Genomic DNA, 12,768 nt, shown 5'->3' on the forward strand with positions numbered 1-12,768 from the left:
TTTCTTCGTCGACGTCACGACCACGTGACAATATTGTCTAAGCTTAAGTATGTTAATAACAAAATGACGACATAGCGTATTTTTATGCTGACAAAAGTACTGTTCAAGAAGACTGAGAAGTTTTGCCACGCGTCTGGAGCGGTCGTGAATATGGAGAAAACTAAGATTTGGTTAATGGGGAACGAATTCTTCTAGATCTGCTGGTATTAGCTGAACAGTGCGCCGCTCGGGCACCTTGTGCCTTTGCATCGAATACGGAACACGGGGCCGCACTGCTCGTCAGCGCTCACGCTTGTCAAGGGCGCCTCGCAAGCATGGATCGGGTGAGAACTTTTTGTGTTCGCTTGTGCGCAGGTATGCAATGTCTTCCTTGTCGCAAAGGTTATTTATGTGTGTCAGGTACTAAACTGCTCGTGAGATAAAGGTCAGGCTGTGCATATAGTATTCGCCACTTTCGTACGGGGGTATCAGTGGGAACCAACGCGCAGGGATAATTGATCTTACCCCGGAGCAGTGGGAGTGCGGTCCTGACCAGCTCTCAGCTCGAGACTCAGGAATGCCTGATATCCCGGGCTAGAGTAGCAGCGGCCGCTCGTAGCTTTCTGAACTTAGAAGAGGCCATCCACCTTTATTTTATTAAAGACGATAGTCTTTCTTGGGATACTTAAACGGAGAAATTTTGCTCTGTCTTTCTGTTTGTCGGCACGTCACTCGATTCATACACTCGGCCAAAGTTAAACCACATGCCCAAAGGCCAGCCATCTTGAACGGCTGACTAGGTTCACACTTGTGTACATTGTCGATCAAAAAGCAAACATTACGCATATCTGAGGCGCAACATCACTAGGTAAGTATTAGGTGGTGTGTTCCTTTAATAGAAAATGCATATATACGTAATTCTAAAGACCCTAGTTTCTTAAGCTGCGCTGAAAATGCGACCGCGCTGAAACTTGCCTTCCTCCGTGCCCTCTGCACGGGCTCATTGTTGTGTTTCGGTTTCGGTTTCGGTTCTGTATTGCACTGTACAAATGCCATGGGGCGCCGCTCTGGCATTCCTGTTTTATCCAGGCGACGTGTAAATAAAAGAGTCTGTGGAGAGTACTCGTTGAGTGCGGACGTTTCTTCTGCTTCAGTGCTTCGCGCCAAACCGCGTGTCGGGCTGGCTGGCGTCCCCGCCGGTCGCATTGGTCACCGCCGGTCTTCGCCTGCTGCTGTGCCGGGACTACCAGCCCGCAACACAGCACTCATGTTTCCCGACGTATTGCCAGATGGCGTCCATATCTCACGCAGCGCCTCTTCTATCGTCTTTAGACGACATTTGCAGCGAACCACACAGATACGCGGCCATTTTTTTTTATCGGTTCAAAGAAATATTTCTACAACAACACGTCCGGCAAATGGTCACTATAGTTCTTTGGCAATCACTACATCATAAAAAGTGCTTAAGTGTACTCGTGATTTTTAAATACTGTATAGAGGTCGCAAGCAGTGCAAGGCGCAAAAAGAAGCTTTATTTTGTTTCTATTCTCCTAAATTATGCAACGAAATGTTATAGGCTAAATGGGTGCTTCGCCGATTAGTTTTTAAAACCCGAAGTGTGAATGACGGCTGCTTCAACGGTTAGTTCTAAAAAAAGGAAAAAAAAGTGAGATAAAACAATTGCCGTCTACCTCACTATGTATTGCGCTCCACAAACATGAGCTACTCGAAAGAGGTGCCTGAGAGCCGATTTCGCTTCACTGTTATTATCAGGGAGGCCGTAGAAAACACGCGTTCTACGTCAGCTGACATCGCATTCACAGTAAAAACTGCCCTTGCGAGGCGGGAAAGCCGGGGGGAAGCGGCTCTCGTTCGCTATCCAATAGGTCAAGGGCTTAACCGTGTCTGCGCAAGTTTCCTCTGAAAGGTAAAAAGAAATTTCCCTTGCAATAGATCCAGGCATATTGCCTTGGTGGGCATCATCATTTTGCCTGATAATTTTAAACATCAATCTGCTTGGCGCTGTCCTTCCCTAACAAAAGGAGCCCCTTCCCCAACACAGCAGAACGCATCTGCTCGGCTGTTGCAGCTGAACACCAACAAGAATTAAACCGTGGGTCTAGGAGTGCACCCATCAAAAAAAACAGAGTCAGTCCATGTGCTTGCGAACCGCTTCTCTAGGCTACGTTGTAGGCCTTTAGCCGCCTCTTAGCAAAGAAGTGTGTCTTTGCTTAAGGTTTCCACAAGGTAAACTTCGATATTTCGCAACGCGGGAAGCAAAAGCCCGGCTGTCTCGCGCCTTTTCTGCAGCAACTCTGTGGCTTCCTCTACAGTTTAGCCTTCTTGCACGCGTGCAGAGTTTCTGTCAGACCTGGATGACTCAAAAAAGTGATAACGAGCTTTCTCATCATTCGCAGCTGTGAGTTCCACCTCGTCGCGTTGTGAGATTCCAAATGCAGACCGACGAAAACATGCTCTATTTTCGGAAAAAGACGTAATGCCACTCCCATTCCATTCCGTGCAAAAGGCGCTTAATTCCATTCCATTCCATTCCTCCAAGCGTTGCCCCCATTCCATTCCGGGGTTGCGAAAATATAGAATGATTCCGGAGTCAATCCAATTCCGGAGTGGCAACTCCGCAACACTGGTTGCTACGCCACATTTGAGGAAATATAAATAGGAGACATTCAGCCCATGCTCAAGGACGTACCTTGAAAGCCCTTAATACTTTTGTAGTGAAGAGGAGGAGGAGGCCACGCTCGATCGTTTTTAGACATTTAAAATTTCCATGGAAAATCCAGTGGTGTCAAACTAGACAATTAGAAGTATTATTAACTAGATTACGATGCCGAGTGCCCCCGTTGAATCTGTATGCACACAGGGCTGGTCTGGCGATATCTCCCCTCTGTCACTTTTGTTCAGAAATCAAATCAATAGAGCATTATTTTTTATCGTGTCGCCGCTATATATTACAAAGAAAAAGACTTCTTGAAACTCATTGTGCTAAGCTGGGGATAATTTTAACAATAGACGCTATTCTCACCTTCGGTGCTTCGGATTTGGGAGTCAGCCACAGGAAGGTTTTGATGCTGTAATTGCTTTCCTTCAGGAAACAAAACGAATGTGTTTTTAAGTTTGGGCTGAATGTAGAAAAAATTATTGCACTAGTTCTTTTTATGTTTGCTTGTCTGTTGTGTTAACTTAGTAGTTTTATATCTTCATATCTACAATTGTTGGCCAATCCCCCAGTGTGGGTATGAGCCATGTGTAGAGGCACATCATCATCATCATCATCGTTTGTTGCTGTGCGCGTGATTTGCGTTCCTGTTGGACCGGCGCTACTTCGACTGCACAAGTCGTCAGTACTTTGTTAATAAACCGTCGTACGTCATCTGGTGGACGTTGCTGCTATCCCTGACCTCAACCTGGAACTCCGTAACCAAACATTGCCCGCTGCTTCAACCGCTGCAATGACCGGCATTGCCACCAGTCAGACGGACACCGCCGCGGCTTCCAGCTCCAGCGGCGCCATTCAGCGGTACCGTGACCCTCCTACCTTTAGCGGAACAGGTGAGGCTGACGTGGAAGATTGGCTTTCCACCTATGAGCGCGTCAGTGAGACCAACAACTGGGATGACCCGGCCCATCTCCGTGTCGTCATCTTCTATCTTTCTGACGTCGCCAACCTCTCGTTTCCCAATCACGAGCGTGAGCTCCATACCTGGTCTGATTTCAAGACAGCGATCGCAGAAGTCTTCGGCCGCCCGACTTCACGAAAGCTGCGCGCTGAACGTCTACGCCAGCGTGCTCAACAGCCCGGTGGGACGTATACGAGCTACATCGAGGATGTAGTAAATATTTGCTCCGGCGTCAATGCCTCCATGAGCGAAGAGGAAAAGTGAAACATATCCTCAAAGGACGAGGCATTTCAGATGCTTCTTGAGCGGAACCCTGCTTCTGTCGCGAACGTCGTCACTCTTTGCCAGAGTTTCGATGAGCTGCGTCGACAAACGGTCCTTGCACGCAGCGCTGTCGCAGCTGCCGAACAACTCTCGAGCCTCACGCTAGCCTCCCACCCGTTACCCGCTACATCACTCTCTAGCCAAATCAGACTTTATTCGGGAGGAGGTGGCGCGCCAGCTCTCTATGCTGCCTCTGGGCGATCGATCCCTACAACCTGACGCATCGCTGGCTACTCCCATCAGGAGGGCTATCCGCGAGCAGCTTGCCGAATCGGTACCTTTGACCCAGCCATGTTTGCCTGTAGCTGCACCTCTGACCTATGCCGCGGTCGCAGCGCGACCTCCGCCACCGACATTTGCCTACACTGAAGCAATGCACCCGCGAACAGCCCAGCCTCCTGCGCCACCTCCAATGCCAACTCGGAGTCAATATGCTCATAATCCCTGGCGCACACGCGACAACCGGCCCATATGCTTCGCTTGCGGTTTCGCCGGCCATGTGGCGCGCTTCTGCAACCGTCGCATGTCACCTGCTCATCAAGCTGCCGTAACGCACGGATTCGGCTACCCACACGCTACTGGCGACCATGCCACGCGCCTCAGCTCCGACTTTTCGCCGCCTCCACGACGACCTTTCGGCAACCATCGCTCCCCGTCACCCCGTCGTCGCTCGCCTTCACCCTTACGTAGTCGGCAGTCACCTAGCAAGGAAAATTAGTTGCTGTAGTTCCGCAGGCACGAACTGCCAGCTTCGCGACTTCTACAAGGCCTCCACAGTCACCATGCAATTTACTCGACATAGTAGAAGGAACGATTAAATACACTCGCCTTCTGTTCAAATTACTTTTTAACGCGATAGCGTTAAAGAGCTCGTATCGCAGAAATTCCGCCGTCGGCGTCGGCGCCGTTGGTTGTGAGCGAAAAATAATCATCTTGTCCGTGACCGAAAAATCGAAAAAGCTGCAAATAAAATAAATAATAAAAATGTTGCGTGGCAAGCAGGTGTTCTACCACACAGCCATGCCTCTGCTTGGAGGTGCACTGAAAGTAACTTTCATGCTTCTCAAAAATACGCGTCCTGTATACAGGTGTCACAGCACGAGATGTAATAACGCAGTAATATTGCGTGGTACAAGCGTACATTGCCATCGGGCGTCACACCATGTCACTATCAAAACGACTTGGTGGTTCTAAGACAGCCACCCATTACAAAAGGCACACACATTACTGCGCGTATTCCCTTAAGACCACGTAGTGGGTGCATCGCAACTTCAAGAAAGTTACTCGCGCATAATTCCTCCTGGTTTAAAGCATGTTACCCATTACATAAGGCACTAACCATAGTGCGCGCATTCTCTTAAACACTCGTAGTGTTCGAAGTGCGCACTAAGGGCAGGATATCGCTATCGCGTTCAACTCTTAAAGGCGAAGCTTAAGTGTACGCCAATTTTTATACAGTAAGAGGGCGAACATCACTAAGCGTCGACTACATAGAGGGAGAGATATTGCTGCATACTAGATTTCACAGAATTGAGTCGGCGTATTTATCCCTTTCAGTCACGAATTGTGATGCGCTGTCTGCAAATGCATCAAATTTCCATGGCATGATTTCAAGGCACTCAGTATTACATTCCAAGAAATAAAATGAAGGGATGTGTTGCTTTCTGTGAGTTACAGTAATTACTGCTAATTAGCGTCTAATTAAATATCTAATTATTCTGCAATCAGTCAGCTTCAATCCTTACATAAAAGGAATCGACTATTAGGCCCAAAATGCATGCACAGTTTGTATTTTGGTTGTATGTTTTTCGAGTAAACAAAAAAAAAATACTCTTGACGTTGGTCCTGGAACGTCGCACGTCGAACGATCGTCGAACATGGTAGTGTCTCTAGCAAAGTGATCATCTGCAGCAATATACAGCATAATGAAGTTAAATAAGTGCTAGTTGTTCACTCAGGAAGCCTGCACGAATGTGCACACTAAGTTTCAGGTCATTTGAAGAAACACTCGGTGCGTGACGCGACTTCGAAGTTGATGTGTACAATTTTACACACCGTGACTGAAAGGGTTACATAGACGCCTACATTTCACTCTGCCTAGATTAGATGATTTAGGGCATAACCTCCATGCTTCCTGTAAAAACAGTTTCAAAATGTGGTTTTCATAGAGCCGGCGTCAATATTCCTTTGAAAATGTGTGGCGCTGACTATGATCCTTCATGATTTTTCTGCGCATGCTGCTGAAAACCCTACACACGATAATTCATGATGAAACTTTCAGAAATGTGCCAAACCGTGGAACAATAACTGAAATTCGCAACACATTAACAAACAAGGCTAAACCACTGCCAATTCGGCACCCAAACCACTTCTTCGAAAACTACCTTGACAGTCTCCAATGGCTTCTCATAGTGAGGAGAACACACCAGCGATTAATTTCTCCCCTTCACAAAATTTCTCTTTTACTGCAAAGTTGTATAGGGCTAAGGGATTCCGTTTGTATGCAGCAAAGCCCTAGGTCCTCTAGCTAGCGAAGGAAGCAGTAATGTGGAGTGATGCATTTTGAAGCGTTAAAGTGGAACTCCTGGAGCCCTCTATGAAGTGATGCAGAAACGAATGAATTACAGTGGTAAAAAATTTTGTTGCCGATGCACGGGTTTGTTGCCGAACACACATGTTCATCACCTCATGTGTCCTTGCTGCAGCGAATGCTGTTGCACTCGAAAACTTCAACTAAGTGAGTCGCCCTTTTGCACCACTAATTTGTTGTTCACATGAATATGGCACCGTCCCTTTTCATCCATGCTATCGTAGTAATGAACCAGAAACCATCGAACACCATTCCATTCAATGTAGTATATTTGTGAGCTAAAGAAATCGATTTTCCGAAGCCCCTCTTCGAAATATCGGCTACACATTACAGTTACGGCACTACTGTTTCCAAGGGCAATGATGCTGTATGTATGTATTAACTGACCTGCTGTAGAGAGCTTGAGGCTTATATAACCTCGACTACTCCATTTCTATAAGTTCTGCAGCGAAAGAAAGAAAGACAGAAAGTGGTTCCCCCAAAATAAGAAATGAACACGTAAAGAATAAAACATGTAGCAAACTGAAACAAGTTAAAAAATAACACGGTAATATATAGTTCCCTCGCAGGGGTTCACATTCGAATAAAGCGTTCGCATGCACACTTTTCTAGTTCTGTCCGCAGCATACCGACTAATACATCATTACCTATAAAGCAACACATGGTTATCCACAAGCGGTTATCTATTCCAATGTCTACTAAGAAGTCTTTCAGGAAGATGTTCACCTTTTGCAGAATCACCGACGCTGGGCTGTTGCAACAGTAGCGTATGTGATGCCAGATTTATTGTTACAGGTAAATTAAAGAGACTTTCAGGCTATTTGTGTTGTTTTTTGTTGTAAAGGAGCGATAATATTATACTACGTACTATATATTATAAACATCGGCAGGAATATATAATATTATAGAATGTTATAGTAAGTACTATAATATTAAAGGAGGCAGTAGATCAGGCGAAGATGAAACCTTGAAGGGATGAAAAATTCTCTAACACGGGATGACGCAGGAGCCGACGTTTCGACAAGCGGTACTGTCTTTTACAAGGCAGCAGCTGCCTTGAAGAAGACAAGACCACGTGTCGAAACATCGACTCCAGCGTCACCCCGTGTTCAAGGATTTTTCATTTCATTTATTATTAGAGTTTAAATTCGTCGCAGTGCAACTATGCAAGTTATTGAGCCTTTTATTAATATCACCGTTACACGACAAAATGACCAAATAAATGGATTAATTTTTTTTTCTAACGTTATTCAGAGGTTATCTTTTTCCTCTTTCTACTGCCACACATTTCAGGGTGATCCCACGTAGTGCGTTGAGCCATCGCCATCAGGAAGCGATTGACCGACCGTGTATGTGCATGAAGCATATGTGCGCTCAGCGTAGACACACATGATTCACTTTACGCAAAAATATGCCTTACTTCGACGTATTTCCCTACTATCGAAAACAGAAGCGTTTGTTATTACTGGCGCAATCAGCAACGGTCTACGCGAAGCTTAGAATGACAGGGAGCTGAGCTATGTGGCCGAAACTAGGCTGTCTTCGTAGCAGAATATATGACGTGCCAGCCCGGAAATTGAGTAAACAGCCACATTCGCGTTCGTTGTTCATCTCTCGTATTCATGGCTGGATGTCTTATTTTCATCTATGTTGCCAACATTAAAATGGGTCTCAGTTAGATGCGCACGAAGGAGTAGCTACTCACTCTGTAAGTACAGGAAGCGTCCGCCGTGAGCAGGCGACAGCGTCGCGAATGATGTCCTGGAGAAGGTAGCCGCCCTTGAAGTTTCGCTCGTAAGTACAGTGCGAGAGTCCCATGGCCTCCAGTTCTGGGAGGATTTGATCGTGTACCCAGGCAATGTCTTTGCTGCTGAACGAGACGAACACATCGAACAGCTTGTCCGCGTCGTCCTCTTCGACGCGCCATGCCAAACCACGAACGCCGTGGTCACGCAGACACGTCCTTAGCACGTGCTTGTAGCGCAGATATGTGGCTGACAGCGCCAAAAGAACAGTCAAAACACCTGTTCGCGGCCAAAAAAGAAGACATATCATGTTGAAGGCCATCAGCACAAACTTATACGCGGCTTACCGCAAAAACATAGACGAATCTTTCAAACATTACGCCGACCCAAGTGCACAACAGTATTGACGTATCAGATATGACTTCTCATATGACGTATCACTTACTTTTATTTCGCCTCATTAAAGTAATGACGCAGTTGCTCTGTTAACACGTTGCTCTCATTGACGCAGTTACTGAAATTCCCCGTTAACATATACACCGACGCCTCGCTTGCTGGCTCCTATCGCTAAAACTGCTAACGTGCCTTTAATGAAGCCTATCAAATGCTCAACTGGTCGGACACAACGCACCGAGACTGCGACAGAGCTATAGAAGTCGCCGTTGTAAATCACTCGTCTATGAAGCCCTCGGAGTGCAGACGGATAACAGTACTGCAGCGCAGACGAGTTCTTCTTCACTAAAAGCATGAGCACTTACTGTGTGATGCCGGCTGATTCCTGCTTTAAAGTCAGGCTCGTCACCTATGTAACTCTTGTCCCTGGGCGTTTTTGTAGTACATTGGGTTCCGAGACCAGAAGTGGGAAGCCGATTTTCTGTTTATTTAAGTAGAACGAGCTGCACATTTACTGTTCCTGTGTTTGTTCGCGTCCACTATATTAGGTGTATCGAAGGAAGTGCGTCCCAGTTGCCAGATCTTCCTGTCACTGATCAACTTTCGCGCCGAGACTCGCCTGCAGTACTGCGCTATCTCGCCAATCACCCTCATTAAAGGTGCTCGCGCCGCAAGCACTCATGTGAGTCAATTTTCGGTAGCGGCGCTCAATGATAATGCGTTCAGCCGGCAACCAACCAATTACGAAGCAAGCGCACCAGCTTACCATGCTTCACCAGCTTACCGTAATCTATAAGATCATTTTGCTAACCGTATCGCTCTTACACACGTCTCCAAGCATTCCAGATGCGCATAGGCGGCTGATCGTACGTACCGAAAGCTATCAGGAGATAAACCACTCCTTGCGGTATCGCCGCTGGGCAGAGGTCCTTCTGCCCAAGGGTGAAGAATTTTTTTCTTGACACGAGTGCATTGGGACCTTTCCCGCACATGATGCCTCTGGCATCCTGAATCTGTCAGAGTAAAGAAAGAGGCAACAGCCTTGTCAGGCAACTAATGCATAGTTCACAGAACAAACATCTGTCGCTCTAAATAGCACAAGCGGCATAGCGCACACCCCTTACTCGTCTTCTTTTCAAATGCGAAGCCTTTCTTTAGCGAACCAAAGGCAATTTAAGCGTTTCTATCTATCTATCTATCTATCTATCTATCTATCTATCTATCTATCTATCTATCTATCTATCTATCTATCTATCTATCTATCTATCTATCTATCTATCTATCTATCTATCTATCTATCTATCTATCTATCTATCTATCTATCTATCTATCTATCTATCTATCTATCTATCTATCTATCTATCTATCAAGCCGCCTACGTCTGGGTGCTCATGTGGTCGCCTCCTTAACTTCGTTTAGCCCGAAATTGGCATGGGAGGGCATGAGGCTATGACAAACATGATTGCCTGGTCATAAGTTGAACGCGAAAATCCTACAGTTTACGTCATGAAACCCTTTTCTCCAGGCACGTGTGGCTCATACCTGCATACGAAAGGCCGCGGTATATGGGCATGCGCCACAGGTGATTGACAGTTTATATCTACCCAGTAACGGTGAAAACAGACATTCGTAATTTAAATGTGACAGCGTTAAATAAATGAACCATCGGCCTCGTTTACCCAGCCAATGCAAAGAATAAAGATCAGGATCCCTGCAGGAATCGGGCATTTTGCGTGGCAGTCAAATATTCTACAACAGAGCCACGCCAGCTCTTCAAACTGCTTTGGAAAAATATCCAATGCAGGCGCTAATGGGTGCAACATCAATTGTTGTTGCAGTGCTGGCTATCTAATTTTCTACCTAGGTAACCAACATTACATATGCATTTCTATCATACGGACCTTATGTCGGGTTAACGTCGCCTGGGGTTCCAGTGTGGGCTCCACTTTATGATAGACTAATAAACATTACATACGTACTCCTATGACTCGATGAGCCAGCTATAGTCAAGCATTGCTCGACACCGAAGGAGTACGCTAACAAATGCTACGTATGATATTCACATAATCTCACCGTAGCATGCACTTCGTTTCGATAAAACTGACGTCTGTGCTATCAAATGAGTGCTGACGTTGTGTCAGGCATCAGTTACCCTTTAAACGCTAGTGTAGTCGATGCGCATGGCAAGCGCACGATCTGCATACAACCACTCAATCTACAAAAACACGTCGATCCACCTCGTAACTCTTGACTCAAAGAAGAAAATGCAGCATAGAAAGCTACTTGCTTACTGCTTCGCATGAAACCTATTTCCCCCAATCTTTGTGTTCTACGGATTTTTTTTTTCATCGATATGTCAAATTGCTATATTAATGCACACAAAAGATCCCAAGTACTCTGAGAGGAAGCCATTAATGGCAGCAAATAGCATGCACAGGATTGTACCAATCTTATAAAAATGAAGTCTAGAGCCCCATATATTGCAACTGTCCGCCACTTATCACTTAACAGCCACGTAAGCATGCAGACAGCCGCGCGACTCCTCAGAATGAGTTGCTACTGCGCTTAGTGACATCCGCTGCTTTCCTTGTATGTCTTCTCTTGCCGTGAGGCGGCGCATACAAATGCCGAATTAGAAACTAATCTTGGCGGCGGGTAGTTCACCAACCCGTTAGAAAATCGATGCCCATAGCATCTATGGGCGGAATTCCACATATGTCCGTCATATTGCGCACCTCAGTATCAGCGGTATCAAAGAAAGCTATTTTTCTTGAGTGAGCCGAGACGCGCTTCTTAGTGGCCAATATTGATAGGGTGCCCTCGATCGTTTAAAGTCATTGTAGGCACAAACCTTGCCTTTAAAGGAACTTTTATAAAACAACGAAACTAGATAATATATACTGGTTTCTTCAGCTGCTCGAAACATTCGTGGCCGTTACAATCCCAAGTATGCGGACAGTAGATCAGACAATTGTAAAGAATTCGGGCGGATCCCACGCTGTTTGAATTGCTGTCCATAGCAAAAGGCTTTCTTATTGTGCGCTATCTATCTATCTATCTATCTATCTATCTATCTATCTATCTATCTATCTATCTATCTATCTATCTATCTATCTATCTATCTATCTATCTATCTATCTATCTATCTATCTATCTATCTATCTATCTATCTATCTATCTATCTATCCAGCCGCCTACGTATGGCCGTCACCATAACTTGTACAACAGTACACCAAAATTGGAACAGTACACCAGAATTGGATCCCACCTACCATAGGAACATCCATTCCTATGGTAGGTGGGATCTGCTGAATTTTTTCTCTTTGCCTGCAAAGGCACCTCCCCCCCCCCCTTGATTTGCCGTGCGGACCCCGCTGTGTCGGCCTCATCCAACTCCCCCCTCCGCCTCAAAAGGTTGTCGACCCCTGGTTTATGGGGTTCGACACTCCAAAGTGACTCAGACGACGTATTGGAAGACTGCGTATAACTTTGGCCACCTGGGGTAAAACACCTGACGTAGTGAAATGACGTAGTGAAATTGCGCAGAACGGGCGTCTAGCATTTCGTCTCCATCCAAATGTGACTTCCACGGCCAGCAGTGTGTCGGAACGGAACGAAAACCAAAAAAGGAAAAAAAACGATATTTTTGACCCGAACGAAAGCCTAACCGAAACTTTTATTATTTCGTTCCGGAGTGAAACAGAAATTTTTTAAATCGCTTTTTGGGTTCACGATAAAACTTGGTTATCCGGAACAGCTGAGGTTATTCAACTTGAGCAATTATGCAAATCTCAGGGTACAGTATTAGCGCGTACTTCAGGCATGAATTCGAACACAAAGATATGCTGAAAGTTCGCGAAAAATGAAAATAGTGGCAACCAGAGGTGTTTATATTAGCGCAGGTGGACTTTTCCGTGCCGTTCACGCAGGCCAGCGTGGAGAAGGCATTCTCGGCGCTAAGTTTGTTACAGCGAAAGCTATTATGAGATCACAACCGCCGATTTTGGTGCCATAGTTGTCCGTCGTCGCCGCCGCCGCCGGTGTCGGTAACCGCTATTGCGTGAAATAAGAAAAATTGAAATCAGAAACAACTTTATGG

At 45.9% G+C, this 12,768-nt stretch overlaps 1 protein-coding gene across 1 annotated transcript in view; it reads right to left on the bottom strand.

The window, feature by feature from the left end:
* LOC119374227 (protein toll) overlaps positions 1-12,768 on the bottom strand; it is a 99,093-nt gene that overhangs the window by 70,752 nt on the left and 15,573 nt on the right. The window contains exons 6-7 of the mRNA XM_049410835.1: positions 9,544-9,682; positions 8,237-8,555 (exon numbers count right to left, since the gene is read on the bottom strand). Of these exons, the coding sequence (XP_049266792.1) occupies positions 8,237-8,555; positions 9,544-9,682 (458 nt within the window). The remainder of the gene's footprint in view (positions 1-8,236; positions 8,556-9,543; positions 9,683-12,768) is intronic.

This window comes from Rhipicephalus sanguineus, chromosome 11, assembly GCF_013339695.2.
Source record: "Rhipicephalus sanguineus isolate Rsan-2018 chromosome 11, BIME_Rsan_1.4, whole genome shotgun sequence".
NCBI lineage: Eukaryota > Metazoa > Arthropoda > Arachnida > Ixodida > Ixodidae > Rhipicephalus > Rhipicephalus sanguineus.